Source organism: Opisthocomus hoazin, chromosome Z, assembly GCF_030867145.1.
Source record: "Opisthocomus hoazin isolate bOpiHoa1 chromosome Z, bOpiHoa1.hap1, whole genome shotgun sequence".
NCBI classification, from domain to species: Eukaryota; Metazoa; Chordata; class Aves; order Opisthocomiformes; family Opisthocomidae; genus Opisthocomus; species Opisthocomus hoazin.
Genome location: NC_134454.1, coordinates 69,016,635 through 69,043,493, shown reverse-complemented (window position 1 = coordinate 69,043,493; position 26,859 = coordinate 69,016,635). Strand labels below are relative to the sequence as shown.

The 26,859-nt window shown below is 41.3% G+C and overlaps 1 protein-coding gene across 6 annotated transcripts in view; it reads right to left on the bottom strand.

Annotated features, from left to right (window-relative positions):
* The window catches only part of PDE4D (phosphodiesterase 4D), a 436,095-nt gene that overhangs the window by 46,134 nt on the left and 363,102 nt on the right, over positions 1–26,859 (bottom strand). For all 6 annotated transcript variants that reach the window (XM_075447148.1, XM_075447149.1, XM_075447152.1 and 3 more), the window contains one exon: positions 7,314–7,426. In XM_075447148.1, the coding sequence (XP_075303263.1) occupies positions 7,314–7,426 (113 nt within the window). The remainder of the gene's footprint in view (positions 1–7,313; positions 7,427–26,859) is intronic.

Here is a 26,859-nt window from a genome sequence, read left to right as displayed (position 1 = left end):
AAGTACTCATGTCCATAAAGCCTTTTCCAAGTAAAACATTTGGGAAAAAAAAAAAGTCTGTATTTTCTGTGAATTCCACGAAAAGGCACATTGAAGTTTGAATTTGAACTTTACGTAATTCAACTGCTGGAAAAACTTCAAAATTTTCAAATCCTTTATTACGGTGGTTGAAAATAAAGTTATTTTCCCACATCAAGTCCTAGTTATTTACTCCATAACATTTTTTCTATATTATTCTGTGCCATTACGCTAAACGGAAAGAATCTTTCATACTGTGGCATTTCCTATAATTAAAGAGGCTACAAAAAGGGCTGTTTGTGTGCTAGTATGGACCATTTGCTTATATTTATGGAAAAGATTATCAGGTTATTAGTTACTGGAAAGCTATGCAATCCTAGAAACAGCTAAAAATCTGAGAAGAGTTAAATCATAGCAACCTTCAGAGAGGCATCTTTCCTCTCGTGCAGATCTCACACCAAGGACTTTTTCAGAAGCAGTGAATGAGATGCAGAAATGCAATTTTTTCTAAAATTTAAAGTAGAGATTGAATATATGAGATTAAGGCATCCTAACTAGTTTTGGAGCCCTGAAATGCCAGTGTTCTTTGCATCAACTGTTACAGGTCAACTCCAGGCTCCTTTCCACTGGTGCAGAACGGGATAGCCTGTGCAGGATTACTCCTGTTTGAGAAGAGCCCCAACAGACAGCAGAATGGGTTTACCCCACTACCCAATAAGCATGTTTCCAAATCACAAATGGCTGCTTGTCATGGCCCTGGGAGGTGAACGCTTGTCATCATGTACCCACATAAGGAGAAGGGGCTGCTCACAACTCGGTCACCTTGAGCCTCACCCACCACGTCTGCTTCTTTCTCAGCAACAGATCTACAGCTCTACCACAGCACCACAGCCCCCACTTATTATCCCTGCAGAAGAAAGGGGCCTTTCATGATTTTTCTCATTTGACACCAACTCGACAGCTCCTACAGAAGCAGCATGCATTTGCACAGAAGAGATTCAGCCGCTGCCAAACTGGTGCCACCACTCCAGCCACTTCTTTCTGAAAAGGAGGGGTTGGTGCAAGCCATCTGCACAAGTTTCACCCATTATCTTCCTGCAGCATGTCATTGTGCAATACAGTCAAAGTGCTATCTCCTTGTTTTATTTATGTATATATATATATTTATATATATATACACACACACTCCCCCTTACTCATCACTGCAGTTACCTGAGGGCAAGTCTGCTGTTCTCCAGAAGCATGAGTAGCCTTACATGGGAGCAAGTAAGGTTGTGCACAGGGAACTGCACTCCACTCCCAAGGTCTTAAAATCCTAGTGGGCTGGCCAGCACATGGAAAGGGATGAGTGTGCCTGCGAAAGCAGTCCCTCCTTACCTCCACAGTCCTCTTTTCCATTTCTCATGTTATGAAGTACAACAAAATTGGGGAGCCCACATGAATGTGCATCGATTCAAATTCTGGCTAACCACTTTATCAGTATCCCTTTACTCTGTCACTGTACAAACTGAAATCCTTAATGAATAAAAAACTTCCTGATACTGCACTCAACAAGCTGCTTCTTGCTAACAGTTGCCCCTTAATTGTAATCTTCATCAAAAGCAGCACTCTAAAGAGTTAACCAAATCATCAGATCTTCCTAGAAAGATCCGGGAACTTAAGAACCAATTAAACTATCATCTCAGCCACCCAGGTGCAGTTGCATTGCCAGACATTTATATAAGAGACTGCCAAACAACAAACCCCATGAAGTTTTTCATCTGGATATCCAAGCTCTTTAAATCCAAGAAGCAAAACAGAGATGCTGCCTGCTCTGCAACAATTTAGTCATAACAACAACAAATTTATTTTCTACTCTTACATTTCCAGCACATATTTTCCATGTGTAACAGCTGAAAACTCAAAGAGAATGACTGACGTTTAAATCCTCTTAAATGGATATGACAACATTATCCTGTCCCTTAATTGGAAACAGGTCACTCTACATCAGTGGCTACGACAGAATAGGATACAACTGTACTCTGGATGAGCTTCCACATTTGGAAAAAACATTGAAAAAAAAATTATGTTCCTACATACGAAGTGTGAGTTTTGAAGACAACCTCCTAACCGTGCGAAGAAACTGTCCCCAAGTTGGCAGCAAGAATTCAAAAAAAGACAATGCTAAAACTAGTCTGTTAATAGAAGACTGAGCCAGTGGAATGAGCCATGTTTACAAGTTTGAGACCCAGCCCATCTAGACTCCTAAAAAATTACCGGCCACCGCAGTACTTCAGCTTTTCCACAGATTAAGACAAAGATAAAACAGCCGAACAGACAAAATCAGGAGTTGGAGCCTGTCGTCAGCTCCATAAATTCTGGGCATGGGCAAACCCACCGAGCTGCTGTCGACTGGTGGGAAGACGATGCTGCTTCTCCATCCAGCAGCCAGTGCCTGCACAGAGATGCCAAGAGCAGGAGGTGCTTTTCAGGAGATGCTCCTCTTGCCCCAGCAAGGGTCACGCAGCAGTGCGGGCAGCGGGGCTCTCCCCTGCCGCTGGAAAATCAGCACTTCTGTTTGAGGTATGTCAGGGAATTTATATACGGTCCATTATTTGAACTAAATAATTAGTTTATCCTCACTCTTTCCCCAGGTGTTACGTTAGTCAGCTCCCCGCTGCCTGTGTGTGCCTTTTAGTGCTGTAAAGGAGGAAAGGAAAAGTCCCTTTTAGCAGTAGGAAAATGTGACTATAAAACAGCTCAAACTGCCAGGGGACTTCAGGAGGTAACGTGAAAAAAAAAGAAGCAACTGAACAGATTTCAAGTTGCCTTTGTTTCCTTCAAGTGTAAGTTTAGTTTACATTAAATGATTTCAGGGAGGTAATTTTTTAAAATAAAGTATCATTAAGATTACTGCTTGAGCATCCGTAGTGGGTGACAAGTACAGGACCATAAACATAAACCAAAATCTCACTAACATTTGCACCCAGTGTTACATTACCGTAGCCTCTGGAAGTTAGTTGGTTGATAACATTGATGTTTTGGGTACCTTCAAAGCATTCAAAGACCTCAGAAAGGGTTTTTTGGTTTTTTTGGGTTTTTTTAATAGTAACTAGCACTAGTAATTATTTGTAAATAGACTTCCGCTTTAATTTGTGAGTATATGCACATACTGGAATAGAAGCTGGACAAGTATAAGACAGTTTACACTTAAACAGCAGTTTCATAGTATCCATTTCATTCATGGTCAAACTAAATGAAACTTAACTCTTAGCTCTGACACCTAAAAAAGCTTCCTGGAGAAAAGGCATTCACACTAGTGTATAGTGGGAAAGAAATACCCAATGAATGACCTTTTCCAAAACTTCTTGTTCGTTACCAGTTATCAGCAAGTCCTGCAAAAATGCCATCTTCTGCAGTAAACTTAAAACTGAAACAAAAGCAACATGAATTGAAACTTCTTCCACGTCTAAATTCAGATACTCAAGACACACAAAAGCAACACACGAGGGATGGTTGCAAAATCATGATTACAGAAGTGAAAATACACTTTTGCATATCAGTTTCATTATAAGTATTCCTCCACGTCTGACTAGCCTACAATTAACGCTGTCTAGCAGAAAGTGGTTACTGCATCTTCACCATTGGCATTCTTCATCTACTTACCGTCTGTCACAGAATAACTCTCAGATCCAGAATGAGGGATTTGGAAATCACAATCGGCAAGCTAGCACCCACCTAAGAAAAACCATGTTTTTCAACACAGGTATTTCTCACAATTCAGTTTAGCAGAAAATGATATCAGTTAGCATCTCTGGAAATCAGAACAGTTAAATACAGGCACCTAATTATGCCTTGAGATCCTATCTTTAGTGACCCAAATTAGTAAACTATTTCCTCAAATGAATATATTTCTGTTCAAGTAAGCATCAAGCATAAAAACACAACAATAGAGCCATAGTCCGCTGACATTGGCCAATATTAATAGCACATGATACAGGAAATCAGAAACAGGTCTCCAAAAATGAAAGACATTTTAGTTGATTTCTCAAATTTAAGATGCTTCTTATTTGCTTTCTAGTTTCAGAGCCTTTCAAGACTTCGCAGGGTTTCTACAACAGTATGAGGACAAGAAATTTCCTGTGTTTTTAAAAAGAAGCTGGGATTCTCTTGCTAGTACTCAATTCCAGAAGGTGGTAATTTAAGAAAACACCAAGTAATGTAAGATTCATAACAACATAATCACAAGACTTTTAAATACTATGTCCCTTTGAAATCAGATTTATTTATGAACTACACCTATGGGTGCATCACAGCTCTGTCCATCAGTTACTTCACGTGCAACAGCTCCAGGCACCTAAAAACCTGCTTATCACAGGGATGGATGAGAAATGGGACAACATCTGGGTATCACAGTCATCCTGGTGTAACTTCAGCAGCCAAGCATCATGGCTGGCCTCCTACAGCACCGACCTAGCGCACATTTTCAAAGTTTCTAGGATTACGCTTGCTGCCACAACACGCCAGGGCTCATCTGCAGCTTATGGAGAGCACTCCATGCCTAGTGCTTCAAGTACTTTTAAGCAGGGAGAAGAAGGATCTTTTTGTGTATCTGCGTCATCCCACTTTCAGCCACCCAAAGCTGTAAGCTGGCACGTCACAGACTACCGCTAACTGAGCCCGAGGGGCACCTAAACAAGATAAATACCCTTGGATTAGGATACACTAACGTGAGTCCTACGCAGGCATTAGCGATGGTAAAGGGATTCCACACAGACGCAATCGACCATTCAGACTGCCAACTCACTGCACAGAGAGGGACTGGAGATAAGACTTGCTCCCTGGCCTACTTCAGGCATTCAGGACGCACAATAGTGTTTCCTCCCTCCATTTTTTTTCCTCTACTATGGCAGCCTTTGTACGATGGGCAAAAGCTCTTACCTCAAAAGCTCAATTCTTACACCACCCCTTATGTCTCACACACGTTCACATAAATAAGGAAAACTAACATTGACAAAAATGCTGTTATATACCAAAAAAGGGGGAAATAAATAAGAGAAGTAACTGAGAGTCTGGAAAAAAACCCCCAATCAATCAGTCTTGCAGGCTAGTGCTTAAAAAACTCAGAGAAAGGAAAAGAGGGAAACACAGTGAGAAACCATCATCTCTACCAGCAATGTTCCTTTTCCTGATTTTCTCATCCGATTTTAGAGGACTTACTCTTGGGACGGGGAACTGGGTACTCATGAATATTCACTGCTGTACTAAAGTCTATGTCCTCAGCCTCGAGTAAAGTTTCTCTACTTCAGTTTCTCTACAAAGTAGAATAGTATAATTTACCCATACGCTTCACAGAGATGTCGCAGTTTGCAGTTATATTACAATAGGAAGTGCCGTACAAATGCCGGATGCATTTTAATAACGAGGAATAACGGGATTCTTTAGCACAACCCGTCAGCACACCTAAAATTTTAATCCTCCTGCACTAAGTTTTCTCACATTATTATCTCGGCTTGCTGGTTTATATTCAAGATTGTTCACATTTCCTAAAAACGAAAATAAACACTGAAGGATGTCACAGATTTCTATATAAGGGGGGCAGATCTCCAAAAAAAGGGGGAAAAGTTTACCTTACGAATTGAGTATGACCCGCAAAACCAAACACCAGCTATTCCTTTCCAGCATAGTACTACCAGGCTCTTCCTAAACACTGCAGAATGAAACAGTAAGTTGCAATAAAGTGGTTTAGACATGTACATCCATATTTGACAGATCAAGCAGACTGAGGCACTACATTACTGTGACATGAAAATTCCTTTTTTGATGTAAAGCTTTGCATCATTCTTGCTGAACACCAACTATAACAACTATGATTACTGTATGCCCCTTGTCTGAGTGATCTTCTATTGGAAACTAGAAGATGAAAAACTTCTTCTGAATCATGTTTTCCTTTTCATTTGAATAAACACGTGAAGAATGTTTGTCCTGTAATCTATGGCAAGATACCTGAACATATTTGGCAAAACTTGCGACACATCGATTCGCAACTAGTTTTATCTTATTCTAAAACCAGCTTGCCCTCATTGTTCATAAAACACACTGCATACCCTATCTGGTATAGAGAGGTATTAAGTATTTCAACAAAGTCTAGGATCCCATGAAAAGCGTAGCTACACAGACATCACAAGTCAGGGAACCAACAGGTGTTCAAAGTTGTTAGCAAGGAAAGATCCAGTCCTATGTATCTGTCCGATCTCGCTCCCTTTGAACACAATGTCATGAGATTCAAACCGTGCTAAAACAGACTCTGAAACTCTTGACTTCGTAGCTTGCCAGTACGTACACAATATGCCCTGAATAACGAGGTCTTTCGCCTGGCAATTAAAACTGAAAACCCGATTCTGGGAACAGGGCAACGCCAGGCAGGTAACTCTTAAAATGGGGATTTAATTGCTGCTAAGAGTCTCTAAAGACAAGAAAAGCACAAGGGGTATTGTATCCTGGGACTAAACTGCTCCAGAGTGCAAAACGCCCTGTACCCTACGAACAGGCGAGCTGAACATGGACTTAAAAACAGTTAGTAAGAAACAGTAAACATTTGTTACGGGCAGTCACAGCAACACAGCCGAATTCTAAAATGGCATAAGCCAAGTCAAAACCCGTTATGATTTTCCGACTTGAAAAAGATCCTAATTGCTACTAAAACGGTTAAAAGGTGCTAAAATATAAATCATCAACTGCTTTCAGAGACATGGGAGGCAAAACCAGCCTATTTAATGAAAACTTATATTCTTTTCTGTCGCGGTAAATGCAGCTCCCCAAAACCTGAAAGCATCAGCCGGTGACAAACACAAAAGTAAATTCTAAAGCAAGACAGCAGGCTTCTTAACTTTTAAAGCCGAACTAACTCCGCAGTCGCAGCTACCTCCCGCCCCGCACCCGGGCGCAAGCGGTCTCCGGCACCGTCAGGCCACCCCGGGCCGGCGGGCACCCTCCGCCGCCGGCACCCAGCGACCCACGGCCGCGCGCCGCCGCCTCAGCAACCGGGGACGGCGCCGCGGCCCCGAGCGGGCTCCGCCGTCAGCCGCCGCGTCGACCCTCCACCGGCAGAGCTCGGCCTTTTAAACCGAGACACGCAGGGGAGCACCGCAGCTTTCCAGGACCCCCACCGCCTTCACGGCCTACCCCGAAAACTTCCGAGAGCTGCGCAAAACGCGCAACGAAGAGCCTCCCCTGCGCTCGAAGGAGACCGCTGCTTCCCGCGGCCAAGTCCCTCAGCCCGGGGCCGCGCCGCGCCGCCGACGGCCGGCTCCTACCTTGTTCGAGGCCATTTCGCTGACGGAGTGCCTGGTCTGCAGGGTCTCCAGCTGGTCCAGGCACCAGTCCAGCTCCTCCAGGGTCTCGCTGGCCAGTTTCTGGTAGGCCTCCTCTGCGAAGAGACAGGGAAAGCCGTGCTCAGTCCGCAAGCGTTTCACAGGGCTAACGGCGAGCTCCAGCGGGCCCATCCTCCGCTGCCCGGTGCCCGCACATGAGTGCTGCTCCCTCATATTGCCAGCCCGGGCTAGCGGGCGGCGGCGGCGCTTCCCCTCCGAGGGGCCGCGCTCCTCTTCGGAGCCACCGGGACGGCGAGCGGCGGCACCGGCAGAAACTTCCCGCCGCCTGCCCTGCCCTGCCCTGCTCTGCCCCGCCCCGCCCCGGGGCCGCCCCCCCCCCCCCCGCCGAGCTCCGAGCTCCGCGGGCGCGCAGCGGGCGGGAGGCCGAGCGCGGCGGTGAATCAGCGGGGCCTTCGGATGCGGGCGCCGCGCTTCCTGTTTTCGCAGCTCTGCCGGCGGGACCCGCTGCCCCCCGGCTTCCCTCACTCGCAGCCCTTCACACACCCCCGCCGCGGGGCGGGAGCCCCGCAAAACCCGGCGCGGATCCCCCCCCTCCCCGTCCCCCCCTCGTCCCTCAGCTACCCGCAGGGGTACCATGAGAATTAATGGTCATGGAGCAGGGGGGAGATGGACGCGCTCGGGTGACCGGTGACCCGCCGAAGGCCCCATCGGCCCCCGTGCGCAAAGCAAGGCATGTTGGCTGGAAGGGCAGGGAAAAAAAAGGGCCGATGAAAGTTTTGGAACTGGACCCGGCAACGCAGTGCGGGAAATGGACCCAGTAACGGTACGGAAAGTTGTGGTTTAACCAAAATTTTTGTATGCCGCGTTGGAGCTTGCTGTCCCAAAACCTGCATAAGTTTGACTGAAGAGGGGGAGACGCTCCCTTCTTCAGCAGCTCACCGGCAGCAGGAGGCCGGCTGGTACAAAAATAATTTCAGAAAAATAATCCCGCATCTAGGGTGCGAGCCTCACCTACAAAGCCCGGCTATTTTTTTTTCTGATGCAGGTCAGAAGCGGAGAATGCTTCTCCACACTGAACTCAGAGCAGAGCCCGGGCATGATGTCTTGCAAGCTGTGTGTCTGAAACACCAAGTTTTGAAACTCCTGGCATGCCTGCTTCTGGATCAGAAGTTTGCTACACACAAACATAACTCCAAGGCAAAGAAATGCTGGCTCAGCGGGCTTGTTACTCCCATCTCAAACATCTTCCTTAACTTGTCTCACATCAAATTCAACTTATTTTCAAAATGTCAGACACACAAAAAAAACAGGCAAAAAAATTAACCAAAACTCCTTTTTAAATAAAACACCCCAGCATGGACTACTGCCAGATAGCTCAGTGCATTACTGTTCAGTATCTAGGATAGCAGATTCGTATCTCCTGACTTTCAGTGTACGTGCTCAAAAACTTCAGGTTTCTTCGCAGCTGTTAAACTCTGCATACTTGTGGCTACTGCAAAAACACTCCACAATTTTGAATGATGTCCTTTCACCTCTGGAAAAAGGCAATGCGAGAAGTAGTTTGGATTGAGATTAATTGGCAGAAATGTTTAAAGAAAACTTTGCAGTGCCTGCCTGTATCATTATTAACCTACCACTTCAGCAAACACAACACTAACCCATACTCAACGAAAACCATCCCCACTGAATTGTAAACGCTGTCTTTCAGACGGTACTGTAAACGCTATCTGATCCAAAAGAATTCCCCTGGCAAATCAAGTCAGGATTTTCCAGCCTGTTTATCCATCAAAAGAGAATCTGTGACATTCTGCAACACAGCAGACGTCACAGCTCTCTCACTCTTAAACGTGACTGGTTTACTGCCCTCACAGCGTAGGCTTCATCAAGGTCAGTATTGCAAATAACTCTGCTTATGGTATGTTTGTAAGTGTGCTGTGTTAAATGCTTTTGATGAAGCGGAGATGCGGTTAACATACGCATAGTTATCGGATGACCTTATACAATGATTTCACTGAGGATAAAATGCATAATGAAGTGAGGTAAAACGCATCTGCATGATGTTATTTTCTTGCTAGCCTGTAGCCTGCCCTTCAGTAGTTCTTGAAAATCAGATAGTGGGAAACTTGTGTTTTTCTTCACAAGTAAGCATCATCCCTTCTAATACTTCAGAGAACAAGAGGGTAAGGTTTTTCCAAGAAGTATGAAAGCAACAAAATAAACTTAAGGGATACCATATTTAGGTAAAAGTAATAAAATGCTTAGTTTGTTATTTATTTTAAAACTTATTTTTCTTGTTATCCATTTAGCGATAATATATATTACCAACAGCACCTTACATTCAGGGATCTTCATCTACTATCCACCTTCCCAGTACATCTCAAATCACATTAGAAACCAGAATCCATCACCCACAAAGAAGTCCCACCACCCTTAGGTCTGCTGTTTCCGACTCCCACACTTCAACAGTCTGTGGCTCCCGTGGGGACCCCACTGACCACTCAGACTCAGTAAACTTCTGATGGCCGAAGCCAGGCTAAAGACTTGCTGGACTCGGCACCTCTTGCCAGTTCTTAGATCCCAGAGCTGTCAGGCCAGCCTTGATAGCTTAAGGGAAATAAAAGGGTTTCTAACTGGTGACAAAGTACCCATCAAACAAGCACGCCTGCTTGGTTCCCGCACTTCTGAAGGGCAGAACAGCCATAGGAAAGCTTTTTAATAAACAGGACTGAAGCTGTAAATTTGGCCCACACTTCTGCTGTTGCACTATGTGGCAGAAAATTTTGTTGAGGTTAACAGCTTTTCAAGTGTTAACACCCCATCTAAGCTAAGAATGAAAAAATAATTATCAGCCACGCAGCTTTGACAGCCTCACAACATTGTTTCTGACCTCTGTGTTACCTCTAAGGTAGCACTCTATAATTATTCCCAGCCAGGACTGATCCACTAATCGGGTTTTTTAGTATAAGCACATGATCAAGTTGTTTTGTTTTTTTTTTTGTTCACCCCCAGATGATGAAGTCCTAAACCAGATAAACTTCTACAAATTAGAGTTTTTGAAATTTCCAGGGTTTTTTTATATCTCATTATGCCTTAATAAGAGGGAGAGAAATACAGTTTAACGCCAGTTGCTTTAAAAATTTGCATGTTATTTCATATATGCTTTTAAAAAAAAGGAAGTGACAGCAAATGTTCTCTTTACAGTTCACAGACTATGACAAACAATTCCACCACGTGTAGCTTTCAGTATTGTACACCAAAAAAACAAGTGAAAGGCTAGCAGGAAGAAAACGCTCAGCCATAATAATTTGGCACTGCACACCTATTTTTTTTAAAAAAGGGTGTTCTATGGTCTGTTTTTGTAGAAGACTTGATTCTTACCCCAGCTCCTAACACAACACCTGAGACAGCTGTACTTGCATTCACACCTTTGTTCGGGAACAACTTCTGTTCAAAATTTTCAAAATTACTATATGGCAATAATTAGAAACAGTGTTCACTTTACTTAACATTTCATCATGATTTTCATATACGATGTCCTGCTGTTTCCAGAGAACAAAAAGGAATAGTAGACTTTTCTACTAGCATTCAAGTGTATTTGTACTAAGCTTTGCAGTACTTCAAGGAATTTCAGCACAGCACAAGAAAAAGGTGAGTACACATTCTTCATTGTTGTCTGATCAGTTGAGAGTGTTTGAGTGATGCAACGAGGCTGGAAAAGAGTTGACTCAGAAAGCGCATGGCCATGGGCTTTGATCACTGTGTTGCTTTAAAATGGGAGTGTCTTGCAGGCAAGACCAAGGTCACTGCCAAGCAGTGGCATGATGCAGATAAGCTCAGCATGTGTACTCTCTTTTGGGGGTGCAGGCAGCTGGAGGCAGCTCTGGAAACCTCCAGGCTACTCTAAATGAAGATGAGCTGAAGATCTACTGTGAGATTCAGACCCTGGACACCTTCCCTGAATCTCCTGACTGTCTTTTTGCTATTCTACCTAGTGTCATCTTGAAGTTTGGAGCAACAGAATTGCTGGGCCAAGAGTTTCAGTTTCTCTTACTAGTACAGCATTTAAAAAAAAATCCTCTGTGGTTCAAACTCAGAATTTTTCTGTAAATGTGGATGTTCGTACTTACAGTCTTAACTCATGGCCTATATATTGAAGTGACTGACATTTTAGTCAATGTTGGTACCTTCTGTCCAACACAGCCATATTAACACTGATTCAGCATAGAAATAGCATCCGTTTTCTTAGTCACCCATTTTACAACTGAAAAAAATTTAATTTTGTTTTCAGGTTTTACTGAGAAAATCATAAACATTGTGACTTAAAAGGCTATCTTTGTGGAGTGTTCATATGTCTTACTGTTCATAAAAGACATTTTTGTTTAACATCTAGAAATTTGCAGACATTCCTCAGCAATCATAAGTAAAACAAAATACTCTTGATCAGATCTTGGAATGAGCATCTGGGAAGACAACTCAGCTGCGGCAGATTTCTCAGAAACTGTTTTGATGGTCCCACACTGAACAGTCCTCCGTGCCAGGAGTCTCTCCAAGTTTCCACTCTAGTGAAGAAAAATCCTTTGTACTGGTTAGTAGCCTTATGCATAGATGGACTGTGTCCAAATGACCAGGACTAGTCTTCTTTCAGGATGCGATGATCTGCAGGGCTCTCCCAACATACTGCTTTATACAATGACAGTAGTACTAGCCTTAGGCTGCGGAAACTGCATTATCTTCTTGAACAGAGAATGTGGTCACCTCCAGGAAATAATAGGAGCACAATGATAAAGTCTTGTTATGTACAACTTATCAAAATACTTGACTACACTTAAATTATAAACAAGGACTATATAAAGAAATACACAGACAAAACACACACCACATGAGGATCTAAGAAAAAAGGTGAGTTTCTTCCCCCAAACATTTTGTATTTCTCTCATGGTCTCAAAGAAATCCACGCATGCCATATAACAATCTCTCTGCACCATAAGACTGTATTCAAGGGTAAAAATATGAATGACATGTGTTTATATTTTTACAAAATCAGGTAAAAGGAAGGCTGCAAGTATCTACAAAGAAGTTATCGGGCTCTTTAAACAGACCTAGTATAGTTAGTTCAGAGTAAGTAAGGCACTTCTGACTCTTATAAATACAGAACTGTATCATTAGGCTCTCAGTATGCAGTTCAGTTTCACTGAGTGGGTATGGGGATGTAACTTGTTCTGGCTTCCTCTGTTTTTTTCTGTTAAACATCTGTCTACTTCTTGGAAAAAGCTTTGGAACAAAGTTACTCACACTGATATAATTTGTTCTAAAGTCTAGAAGTATTTCTGTATTAAGTATTTGAAAATTCATCCTAAGAAAGAGTCTTGTGATGCCAGAGTAGTACAGCAGACTATCAGAAAAGTATCATTCATTGAAGCCAAGCAGAAAGACACAGATTCAGTGCATGCAGCATATTTAAATAATTTACTGCTTTAATGACAGAGCACATCAAAATGTTTCCAGTGTGAATGTTTAAATCCACTCTTTGCTCTTATCAGATATCCAGCAAGGCCAAATGAATGTTCTTCTGTTACCAAGCATCCCTTTTCAGTGCTCCCTTTCCCTCTGACCACTTTGGCAAAGGACTAATACATTCCTTACTCCTCTGCCTGTAAGAATCTGCCAGAAAGACTGCTGTCACTCACTCACTTCACTTCACTTCTGAAAAGAAGTAAGCCCTTCCATCTAGCAATCAACCTTACTGAAAATAAAGAAAAAGAGGAAAGCTCTTGATTTTCAAGTAGCCAAATGTCCTTTGCTTGTATTTTTATTGCTTTCTTTTCATGAACAAACTGCATTTTCAGAAGAGGCCTGTTCTAAATCTCTTTTTTTCCCCCAATAGTTGTAATTGTGTTGATTCTGTACTCTGAGACTTGTGGGCAAGGAGCTTAATAATGGATTCATTGCTCAAGCTGTTTTTTTATCCTATTTCTTGTATCATATAAACAATATTTTTCCTAGGTGAGAGGATATATCCTCAAGATCAGTTGCCCCTGTAGCTATACAAGTTTGTTTCTGAGGTGGATACTGCTGTTGATTCAACATCATGAGAGAAGTGAGAGGTTTTCAAAGCAGAACAAAATTAGAAGCAATGGGCACAAACTGAAACACAGGAGGTTCCCTCTGAACATCAGGAAACACTTTCTTGCTGCAGGGGCGACCAAGCACTGGCACAGGTTGTCCTGAGAGTTTGTGGAGTCTCTGTGCTTAGAGCTCTTCAAAAGCCATCTGGACATGGTCCTGGGCAACCTGCTCTAGGTGGACCTGCTTGAGCAGGGGGATTGGACCAGATGACCTCCAGAGGTCATTTCCATCCTCAACCATTCTGTGACTCTGTGATAAAATTAGCAGATGAAAAAATAAAAGCCATTTTGGCAAAAAGTGGGTGGTTGAAATAGCCACGCTGTCATGTTTGCTATTCTGTAATAGTCTCTGACCCTAGTAGAAGGGATCAAAGGATATTACCTTGTAGCCATCAGGACTTTGCTGAAGAGCTCAGCTCCTATATATTATTCACGGCATTACAATGAAAACAATAAATACAAATCATTAAATTCATATGTGTAAAACTTTACAGTTAAAAGAAAACAACTAACAATTTTGTTTTCCTACTGTATTGGAACATGTGACCAGAACACAAATGAATAGCTCAAGTTTTTGACAAAAAACAGTACGAGCCCATTAGAAACAATGAATTTCACTTTTAAGCAGATTACTGCTGGTTTCATCTGAGATGTCAATAGAACTGAGACCCAGAAACTCTGTTCTGTCACAAAATCTTTATTATCAGCTGGAACTTGTTTAGATTAAGCTGAAATGTGAAAATTGGGAGTCCAATCTGGGAAAGAATTTCAGGACCCCTGTTTGGTTTTGAGAGTTCCTGAAAAACTTTACAGATGCATATTCAAAAATCACTGTAGAATTAAAAAAAATAAAGGTATCTCTAAGTAACAGAACTAACAAAGTCTATTTCCCTAAGTATTTGTGCTTCCTGGTTGATGTGACTTCTGAACTTCATGACACCCAACGGTGCACCCTGAGCTCACACTATATTAAGAAATTATATATGCCAAAGTTTAGAATAAGCTTCAACTCATCTGTGCCAAAGAAACCTTAATAGAATTCCTGTTGTCTGATAAAATGGGAAAGCCGAATGAAAGCTTTGCAAGAGTTGAGGCATTCATACTGGCTCTTCTCCATCTAGATCCTCTGGTGTCTAACAAGAAATATGCTCAAACTACAGTTTTTTCTTTAAAGACAGTGTTAATAGGCTCTTCTATAAAGCCGCACATTTTTACATAGTTTATATTTAATAGATTTAATAAATCACTACCTCACTGTCAGATTTAGCTGACAGTGGTCAATGATTTCAAAAATTAGTAAGTGGCTGTTAGTAATATACACCTATTTCCAAAGGAAAGCACTCTAAAAGAGTGTTTTTAGCGGTAATTCTAATTTGAACCTGATTTGCATGACATTGATACGATAAACTAAACAAACCGTCGGCAAGAGAGAGCAGCTGGAGACAGGCTTTATCTCATGGCCCTGGAGACTGCAGGAGAGAGGAAGCCTCTCGGCCTTGCCCCAGCTGGGTAGAAGGAAGCCTGCTCTCTTTCCAACAAAGCAAAATAAGGAATGCAAGAACACACAACTTCATTCACCTCCATTCCTGAAAGCAGCAGAAAGGGCAGCAGCAGGAATGAATTTTCCTCCTTTCCTTTCATGAAACTGTTCTACTCTTCACACCCAGTTAGCTGGGGTTTATTTGCATGGCACAAATGGACTGCGCTTTTGCACTCTTCTCTAAACTAAGAACACAGGCACCAATAAACATTGCTTTTAGTTTCAATATTTATTTAGTTTTCAACATTTCCTTCTCAGGTCCAGTGGTGTCCGAATCAGCCTTTGGGCTAGCAGCACACTCCATATCACTGGACTCTTGAGCCCAACTAAAGATAATGGAAAAATTTGAAGCTCCTGTCTGAATGGCTACTCTTGATGGATTATTCCCAGTGAGCATGTGCTGAATCAGACCCTCACTCTACAAAATCTACAGATCATCCACTGCATCTCCTGTAAAATTCCATGCTTGTCTCTGACACTGCTGAAGAAGTGAAAAATATTTTTGCCTATGAATTACAAGACTAAGGAGCTGGATAAACTTAGTTTGGTTTTAGTACGATCATGCTAACAGAACCTTTACTGTTATCATAAATATTTTTATACTCTTTTGGTTTAGTGCTTATTAATATATTAAAAACATTATTATAGTAGTGACCAAGAGCCCCATTCAGGATTAGCTCTCATTAAATAATAGATGGTGCAAATACATCATAACTGTGGGTCTTCCCCCCTAGCTTTTTCAGCACAAACTCACTTCCTATTTATGCTGGTTTTAAGATAATACTGTTTCCACTGCTTTGATTTTCGGCTTTTGCAGAGGATCACAAACACTCCTTTGGAAGTCACATACTCCTCCTGTTGTTAGATTTATGTCACAGGTAAGAAACCTACAGTTTAAACTGAATGAACTGTGTTAGTCATACAATTTCTTTGCACTGGACAATGAGTCAATCATTATCTCTGCCTCACTTCTGTGTCATATTGCCTCAGGAAATTATCCTCGAGGCTACTAACCCTCTAGCTGACCTTGTTAGTATCAACAGTTTCTGTGGCTGTGAAGAGGGCAAGGCTAGGAGACGGTTTGTTTTGGATGACAGGTAGGCAACGAACAAACGTCATCCAGTAAAACCACAAGACAGCTCAACCTACTCCTCTATGCGTCAAGTAGAAAACTCAACAAACACTGTGTCAGTCTTTCCCTTACAGCAAATTTCAGTTCTTTCACAATATTCATTAACAGTTCATTTCCCTGAAACCCACAGAAGGATTTTTTTCCTCATATTGTCTTTTAGAAGACCTGTGCCAAATGTTCGGCATGAATTTATATGGTGCCCCACTCTTTTATATTAGCTGATGACCTGCTCCTAATTTTTAGGTAGATGAAATGAAAAACATCAGAAGTAGGGTAAGAACAAAAAGATTCAGGTGAGATACATAGCAGTAATGATTAGTCCACCTCATTCTGGAGCTTTTTTTTTTTGAGAAAGATTGCCCAAAATGTTCTTTTCTTCTCCCACAGATATAGGTCCAAATTAGAACTGATGGGAAACTGTTTTCCATCCCAGGAAATTTTTGAGATTTAAAAAAAACCCAAAACATATATCTATCCTACTCTACAGAAGAGTAACACCAAACTGGTTCAAAGTTGTTGGTTTTTTCTCCCCCTGAAATTCAATAAAAGAAAATCTTACTCAAAAATAGCCTGACTATTATGCAACTGTTCTGGAACTGAGGGGGGCTCAAAATTTTGTACTAGTTTCCCACATCCTGTGTGAGCGTCCTTAATGCAGAATTGTTGACTGTTTTTGAGGTGGATCTGTTGATTTTTTTCTGCTGAAGTTTGTCTGGTATGGATAAATAATAAAAAGGAAGCTTCTCCCCTCCTAGCCCTGCAAAAGATCAGTATCTCTGTGGTTCAGCTCTTTGCTTATTTATACAAAGGGGAGCAGCTCCAAAAGAAGATGCTGAGATGCACACATAACTGCATTGTTTGAGATCCCTCCCTTTCCTCATTATTTTGAGGATGGGGAGATATTACAGCCTGGGAATGCCCTTATATGGCTATTAGCACTCTCTGAGGAAGCTCAGAAATTTTTCCCAGAGTACACTTCAGTGGTACTGGTACACTTCCACAAAAGTTTTTGGGTTTTGAAGATGATTATTTTCTAGTGAAAAATAAAACTAAGATCTCTGAACCTCTGAAGATAACCACCTACATCTGGCAGCCAGTCTGGGATCTGAGCAGAGGCAATTGCTGTATGTTTCATAGTGCTGCTTGGGGCTCATGCAAATTTGCCCTGAGTATGAAGGAGCCTTAACAAGCTGATTAACGATTCCTCATCAGTGCTGCAAAAGGAACCTTGGCATAGTAAAGAATCAAAACCTTGTTTCTCAAAATGTTTGATTTCCTAGCAGCAAGAAAGAGCACTATGGAATAAAGATCTGTACTTTGTGACTCAATTCATTATTAAAAGTGCATTGTCCTTAATCCTAGGATACTCATCTATGCAAAGAGACGATTTCAACACGTCAACAGGTTCTGTTTCCTTTTTTTTTTTCCCCTGAAAGATGATTTGTTAATCATCTTTTAAGGTTATCTTTACCAGGCAAGCTAGAGCTGTCCCAATTTCAAAACATCATTCCTATAACACTTCCTCATTTATATGGGTTTCAAGGAAATACTGGAACATACTTAAAGAAACACAAATAACTGTATTTTTCACTATGGATAACTTCTTTCCTCTTTGTGCACAAATGTGTAGCTGGACCTTATAGCTGTCCCACTATCCACACAAGAACTGCACTGACTGTTCTAGGATACAAAACCAAGCAGAAATCCACCGAGCTAAGTGCAAAACTACTCCAAGTTCTGCAGCTCAAGGTATGAATATGAAGGCAGAAGGAATATACAGACATTGCAGTGAAAGAGTAACCACTTGTCCAGGCCTAGGAGATCTGGTAAAAGTAATCTGCGAGTTTTCTGCCAGCGGGCAGGGTTTAATCACAGGAAATTTCCTCTGTTAAATGTTGTCAGGAAAAAAACCAGCTTTTCCTAATTCAGATGTAGTCTGCATTTTTTTTTTGTTCTGTTCTACGTTCTACTAATAACCTCTCTAAACTGGTAAATATTTTGTATATAATTAAAAATATTTTTCCCATTAGCAATTTAGAGGACAATTTCTAATTTTGTACGTTTGCATAACAACATTTATCAACAGTTACTACATAAAGTTTGACCTTAATAAAGACTATTTCTTGTTGAAAGTCAAAAAAGAATCAGTCAGGATGGCTGCTCATTGCCCAGGCCACGACAGTCTAGACTGCTGCAGTTGCCAGCAGGTCCTTGACAGCAGTGCTGTGCAGCTCATTCCATTTTTAAAGCAACTTGAAAGGGGTCTTTATTACATTTTGAAGGAGGAGCACGTTGCATTTCTTTTAAAATAAATAATAATAGTGTTGAATCTAATAAGAACTTTAATGCAGCACCTTTCTTTAATGGTGTAAAAGTGGATTAACAAACCAGCTCTAAATTATATCCATTTACATTACATTCATTTTGCTCAACGCTGACACACAAGAGTAGCAGCATGACATTTATAGATTGATACAGTGCACTGTACAACTGACAATGAAAAGCTACACAGATTATAGGACCTACCTGAAACTACAAGAGCATTTTAGCCATGAACATTTTTCCAGGCAAGCCAGTCATGTCTACAAACACCAGCTTCATATCTTGACAAATATATACTTTAAACTGCCAATAATGCGACTGCCTAACTACTGTAGCTTAGTGCTGGTTTAGAGGAAAGCACACCGATTCCTGATTTAGGAGCACCTTCTCCCACTGCATGTTCCTAAACACACTGTGTCAATGTGGCCCAATATGACTTTACATTTTCGTTGAGACCTAAGAAGTTCAAAGCTTCCAGTAAAACAGCTTTATTCTGCTCAGCAAAGCTTACTTAGTCATCAGTTATAACCAGTTTCAAAAGCACTGGTTGTTTCTTCATAGCATTTTAGCTAATTTTAGATTAACTAGATTTACATGTGTAGTTTGATAAAGCAAGTCACGCTGTGCACAGGAAAATCAGCGCTGGCTTTTTGTTATTTTTTTTTTTCTCAGAATCTATTTAGCAACTTTCCAAGTCATGGACGGTTTGCTATGATATGGTGCTCAGGTCATACAAAGTTTTACTATGTCTCAAGTTCTTTGATTCTTGCTTAGGAACAAAAGAAGTTTGCAAAACAACGTGAAAAAGCCTCAGAAAAGAGGCAGCACAGCAGACAGCTCTCAAGGGTAAGTAGTGTCAGTCATTGCCGAACAGGTTCTCACAAACCTACATTTATTATACCTTCATTGGTATTTTTGTAATTTGTAGTATTTGTTTATTAGTTTTAATTCACTAGCATTTTTGTATTTTTTATACATATATTAATATAGAATTAGTTTTTTTCCATGCTAGTCATACTTTCATAGACTTCTATCATGTGTGATAAACATTTTTATGCACCTGAGCACACCTGTTCTTCCAAAAACTGTATCAAATTAGCTGGTTCTCAAACATGGACTGTAGAGAAATGTCCTCCGCCACCTCAGCCCAAATTTGCCCAGTAATAGCTCCTTGCTATAAATGACCAGTGTCACCACATTGCTGGTAGAAAAGGTTTAAGAGAGCTAATATGCTTTAAACGAGAAGAGCTAATACAGCTCAAGCTGTTTAAACTGCTGATGTGAGCTAAATTCATTGATTTTGTCTGGAGCATATTCGGAAGCACACAGGGCAATTACTTCACTGCAAAACAAATCTGAGCAGTAACTTTTAGCAGCCTGTAGTAACCTCTGTGATGAGAACCTGAAAGAGGACATCTGCCTACAGCTTTAAATAGTTGTATTTCCCTAAAAGCTCAAAAAGAAAACAAAGTTAAGACCTGTGGCTCCTCAGTTCTCAAGTTCTCAGGTCTCAAGACTTCAGCTTGAAAACAACTGTCCTTGTTGCTCTGTTTATTCAACTGAAAAGCAGTTACTTCTCACAAGCTGACACAATGAACATTGGTAGCTTTACCACAAAGTTGTTCCTGCAACCCCATAAAATCTCTGATATATATACTTTATTGTACATCTATTTGTTCAGGAACTATTAAAAAAATTAATTCTTGCATGATTAATCTACATTCATAGAACAATTCTTGATTACGTATGAGACTACATGAAAAGAGTGAACATCTTTTATCTTTTCACCACAATTACCTTTAAAATTCAAAATATTTTTTTGTTTCACAAACCATCTCTAGGATCCAGAAAAAAAGTATAAAAATCAGGAAATGAAACTTTCTGAGAACTCATCCATACACCAGACCTTTGGCTACATGCAAAGACATGTACTGTGTACTGTGTTAGTATAAATGAGTGGAAGCAATTCACAAAATACTTTTGTTTTTGGATGTCTGCCTAGGTTAAAACTACCAGTCATCCTCAACCAGACCTAGCAGAAGTGTAGAGATTTCAAACGTACTAGAATCTTGCAAGTTTCTCGAAAATAAGTGACAACTAAAAGGAAAATCTTTATTAATGCCTCTGCTGAGTGAAGAGAATGTAGAGCATGCTCAGTGTCCCTGTAGAGCACACAGAAACTGCAAAGGAGAGAGGGCTATGCACTGGTAGGGGAAACTTCCACTGGAAGTTGTATCTGTTAGAAACTAAGGAATCCAATAGTCAGAAATAATTCCATAGGAAACCAAGAACTGCTAAACCTGCTGCTCACAGAACTATCAGTTTTCTAAAAAAAATCTCATTGAAGGTTTTTTGTCTAATCATTTCATGCGGTTATTGGAGTTTTTTTAATATCATAAGAATTCTGAATAGTTTTTTTCATTTTTGGCAAATGAAATCAGTAAGAGTAGCGAATAACCTTTCGTTTTCTTTCTTCCCCTTCAAAAATCCAGTTTCAGTACACTACATGGATGTGCCTGCTTCTGTGGTGATATTCCTCATGTTGGTGATACACACATAGAAGGTGCCCAGCTTTACTCAGAGTTCTCACAGAGAGGCAGTAAGGAAGGAAAGTGATCTGTTTATTTACAAGCTGATAAAATATGGTAAAGACAAAAGTGAGAAAATATGTGACACAGCAAGGGCATTTTTATTTCCATGAGGAAAGTAATTCCTGAGCAGATAACGTATTTTCGCCGTGTACTAACGCATTTAGTGTTGGAGATGTGCAGTCATGATACAAGACAATTCTTTGAAGTAACAGATACAAGAAAATGCAGGAGCTGGCTGTACTTTCTGTACAGAACAGTCCGCCTACGCCGTTTTTGTGGTGTTGGTGCTAAGACGCCAAGAACCAGTGGTAAAGAACATATGGTATAGACATTGTACAAAATATAGCCTTTATTTTTAAAAAAAACAAACCCAAATATCTAACTTGAATCCTAATTTAAGGTATGAGTGAATGGAGCTTCTAAAGCATCTTCTCATCTGACAAAAAAAGTGGAACAAATTGAAAAAAAGTACTTGTAACTTTTAAAAGACTTGTAACACGCAAACAGGAATTGCTGGCCCCTCTGTGCCTCTCCCAGTGGTTACTGAGAAGCTGTTGGTGGGACGTCACTCTCATCCTTGGCAGCTCTTAATTCAGTCCCAAAAGTATAAACCAAAATAACGCAAAGTTTGTATATATCATGTTTCTGAGAATGGATCAAAAATACTTTGCAGAGGATAATACAAAAGACGAAGAAACTCTAGTAACTAAAAATCAAAGCTGAGATGGAAAAATCCCAATGTGATGTAAAAAATAAAACACAAAATTGAACCATGGAAGTGATCCAAAACCTTTTTTTTTTTTTTAAAGAAGAAAAAAATGAGTAAGAGTTTTAGTCCCGGTAACAAAATTAACGTGTGGACTTCAACATTTCCAGTGACTGCATGTTAAAGTCAAAATGAAATGTCTTGAGTTCTGGCAGGCAACACCATATTTGTCCTGCAACAATTAGAGCATCAGCAGCTGAATGGGGCAGAGGTCCTCTACACATTACTGATAAAATCAGCCCACATAAGAAAAACACAAGTCTTTCAAATTTTGTCACGGAAGAACAAACATTTTTAAATATTTTCATTTAAAATGAAGGTATTGGAAATTAAGGTGAATACCATTTTTAAACTGGTTTTTGTGTCTTTTATATTCTGGGGACTTCACAGAATCACAGAATCACAGAATGGTAGGGGTTGGAAGGGACCTCTGTGGGTCATCTAGTCCAACCCTCCTGCCGAAGCAGGGTCACCTACAGCAGGCTGCACAGGACCTTGTCCAGATGGGTCTTGAGTATCTCCAGAGAAGGAGACTCCACAGCCTCCCTGGGCAGCCTGTTCCAGTGCTCCGTCACCCTCAGAGGGAAGAAATTCTTCCTCGTGTTCAGACGAACTTCCTGTGCTTCAGTTTGTGCCCATTGCCTCTTGTCCTGTCGCTGGGCACCACTGAAAAGATCTTGGCCCCATCCTCCTGACACCCACCCTTCAGATATTTGTAAGCATTTATAAGGTCCCCTCGCAGCCTTCTCTTCTTCAGGCTGAACAAGCCCAGCTCCCTCAGCCTCTCCTCGTAGGAGAGATGTTCCAGTCCCCTCACCATCCTTGTAGCCCTCCGCTGGACACTCTCCAGTAGCTCTTCATCTTTCTTGAACTAGGGAGCCCAGTTCATCTTTAAACTTGCACAAAAATGCACTACTGCCAACTGTTTTTTGAGTGAGGGAGACTGAATAACTTGGAAGACGAAAGTGATAGTTTAAAAACAGCTATTGCATGAGCTAACAGACAGTTTTTAATACGAGATATAAAGACAGTGAAAGAACAGATTAAGAAGAAGAGCAGCAGGATGGGTGAATGATATTCTTCCAGAAAGAGGCAAATAGAAATAGCTTCCAGTGAGGGCAACGCAAATTCATGGTATGCTTTTAATTGCAAAGGAAGCTCCTGCAATACGTGAAGGTAAGAGAGCCCAGCAGTCAGTGTACCTCCAAAAATAATGGGAAGTGGAAGCTGCAAGAAAAACATGTGGACCCCTTCACTTCTGCCTACTTAGTCTTGACTGGGTACCTGTGCAACAATTAATCCATGCTAAAGGTCCTTAAAAGAAGTGTCTCCTGGTTTTGATGGCAGAATACACACCTAGCTTCCTGCATGTACTTAAGGCAAGCCTCCCAGGGGAGCAGTTAAAAAATACCAAATATAGTTTATGATGAACATTTTGTTTGATTGTTTTTGAAGTCATTGTTGTAGATAATGAAATTCAATGAGGTATATATAATCCACTTTAAAAAGAATAAGATTAGCTATGAAATGAGAAGAGATACACAACTTGGCCAGCCTCCAGAATCAGACAATGAATTTACTGAAAGGGAAAAAGAAGAAAATGGGAAAAGTTATAAACTAAAAAACAAGCATTGGATCATAAAACTTTTCAACAGAAAAAGAACAGCTGTTAAAGCTCCAGTGAATTCCTATGCAAAAGTCCCACTGATTGCAACAGACGAGAATTTCATTGAAAAGCCACTTCATAGAGTTGTCAGGAGTGATAGCAGGAGTGATGAAAAGAGGTGGCAAAATGACAGTGCTGGTTGTGTTTTCTCTTTTTTGGATTTGAAAAATAAGCTGCTACTACATAACAATTTACACCTCAAATGACCTTTTTTTTACTAAGGGTTTCCAACAACTGTCATCCAACATGCAACTACTGTTAGGTCTAGTTGGATATAACTCTTTTTTTTTCTTAAATGATATTGAAAAATTACTATTTTAAAGGCTACTTTTGGAAAACTTCCCATGAGAAATACAGTATACATTAGTGTGCAGTGCTGCTTCTTGTACCATCTGGAAAACTGCACATCATACCTTCGTGGGGAGTTTCAGACTTTTGACATTCAAAATTCATTATTTTGAAAGGAATGTTTACCTAGTAGAAAGAAACTTGTAGCAAGCTAGTACAAATAAAGTAGCTGAACCTTCTGTCATAAGAAGTACTATATCACACTTTGATTATTAGGTAAACTCTTTTAACCTCTGTGACATAACTAATGTAAGCACTCTAAATCACATCTTTATCCTAATGGATTTCGTAACCTGGTTTAACCTTCAACACAGAACAGTGTTCTCCTTTAAATCCATTTGGTCTAGTGCAAAGAAGGACATCATTGTTTTTTTAAGACACGAAGAGTCTTTTATATGCATGGGTATAGTTTTAACACCTTATCCTCTAAAACATGTAAGTCTCTGCAATGGAAAGTATAGAAAAATAAAGGGCTACATCTTAGTCAATAGGTAGGTATCAGGTGATTTTAACAGTGGCACACTGATTTACTGCAGCTGAGGATGTGACCCATAGCTTCTATTTGTTTATGCAAATGTAGTAAAATATGCAAAGACAACTGAATTCAAACTCATGAGTAAGAAGCTAAATAAATACATAAACTTAGTCAAGCAAACATGACCAGTCAGGTATTCCTGTGAGATTAGACAAGTGGTCAAGGTAATGAAATGTGCAAGGCAAAAATGAGTCTTTCACATAATTTGCAAGGTTACCTCATAGTAACACAAACTTCGAAATGGTTCATTGTCAACACTGAGTGGGTTTCACAAAGAGAAGTAACAATGTTGGTGGTTTCTGAGAGGAGTGATAACTGTTTTTTTTGAAAGGTATGATTATTTTCCTAGGAAATAATTACTGCAAAAAATTTTTATTCTAACTTTTTTATTAAAACCAGCCAAACAAACCAGAACAAGGGAGTCAGTTCCCCAAAGCAGATCAATCCATGGCTGAGTGCTGGCTGCACCAGCTTACCCCAGCTTAAACGGGGCTGCAATTTTGAACTAAAAAAAAAAGTTAAATGTTGTGTACAACAAGCCCTAAGACATTAGGTATTCTAAAGATTTGACTCCTTGCCTTGTGAAAAGCCATGCACTGGATCATGCCATGATTTCCCCTCATAGAATTTCATAGAATCATTAACGTTGAAAAAGACCTCTAAGATCATCAGGTCCAGCTGTCAGCCCAACACCACCACGCCTGCTAAACCATGGCCCTAAGTGCAATATCTACACATTTTTTGAACACCTCCAGGGATGGTGATTCCAGTTCCCTGGGCAGCCTGTTCCAATGCCTGACCACTCTTTCAGTAAAGATATTTTTCCTAATCTCCAATCTAAACCTCCCCTGACGTAACTTGAGGCCATTGCCTCTCATCCTATCGCTAGTTACTTAGGAGAAGAGACCAGCACCTGCCTCACTACAACCTCCTTTCAGGTAGTTGTAGAGAACGGTAAGGTCTCCCCTCAGCCTCCTCTTCTCCAGACTAAACAGCCCCAATTCCCTCAGCTGCTCCTCATAAAACTTGCTCTCCAGATCCTTCACCAGCTTCATTGCTCTTCTTTAGATGCACACCAGCACCTCACTACACCCCCTTGTAGTGAGGGGCCCAAAACTGAACACCGTACTCCAGGTGCGGCCTCACCAGTTCCGAGTGCAGGGGCATGATCTTTTCCCTACTCGTGCTGCCCACAACATTTCTGATACAAGCCAGGATGCTGTTGGCCTTCTTGGCCACCTGGGCACACTGCTGGCTCATGTTCAGCTGGCTGTCAGCCAGCACCCCCAGGTCATTTTCCGCCAGGCAGCTTTCCAGCCACCCTTCCCCAAGCCTGTGGCGTTGCCTGGGGTTGTTGTGACCCAAGTGCAGGACCTGGCATTTGGCCTTGTTGAACCTCAGACGACTGGCCTCGGCCTGTCAATCCAGCCTGTCCAGATCCCTCTGCAGAGCCTTCCTACCATCAAGCAGATTGACACTCCCGCCCAGCTTGGGTTCATCTGCAAACTTCCTGAGGGAGCACTCAATCCCCTCATCCAGATCATTGATAAAGATATTAAACAAGACTGGCCCCAAAACGGAGCCCTGGGGAACACTGCTCATGACCGGCCACCAGCTGGATTTAACTCCATTCACCACCACTCTCCGGGTTCGGCCCCTCAGCCAGTTCTTTATCCAGCAAAGAGTACACCCATCCAAACCATTCTGGCATGTCATGATGTGCAGCTGGGAAGGACAGACGGGGTTTCTGCTACCAGCCTGGCAGTATCCCTGGCCTTGGTTCAGCGCTGGTGGCCCCACTTGCTGGGTGCAGGTGGGCAGTGAGCTGCAGTTCGAGTGGCCCCGGTGCATTTGGCAGGTGGATTTACAGGATGGGAAAGACCATGGTGATGTGCTGTGCTGGCTATCTCCAGTGTATGAAGCCAGACAATACAATTTCCTCCTCTGGTCAGGTTCAGTGAAGCCAGACCGCACACATCTTCCAGTTATCAGCGCTGTGCATTTTTCCCTCCTGCCAGAGGTATTTCTCCTACAGATTTTGTGTCTTGTAAAACTCTGGGCACAAGTCTTGACTTCTTTTGGGGTCAGGTGTTTCATAACAAAGTAAAACTGAAGTGTGAAGACTGCAGCAGAATCATCATCATTTACCTTGTTCTGAGCTTGGTCTAATTCATAACAAGGCAAACCAATACTTTTAAAAATGAGTTGGTTTTGATTGAAGTTTTGTTTTGAATGGAAAAGCAAAGCATATCATCGACCTTATGCTGGACCAACTTTGTTCGTACATCATCACCAATAAGCAAAATAACAGCTGAACATCAGGGAAATAAAAACTGCAGGATTGAAGGGAAGGTTCCACACTATTGGTTCCTGGTGGCAATGCTGGCAGAGGTTGTTCTGTCCTTGCTCTGATGACTGCAGTCATTGTTAGCCATCTGTGTACTACCCTTCCTTTGGAGACTCATGGTGATGTAGATCAGAGGGCCACACTTGTTAAAAATGG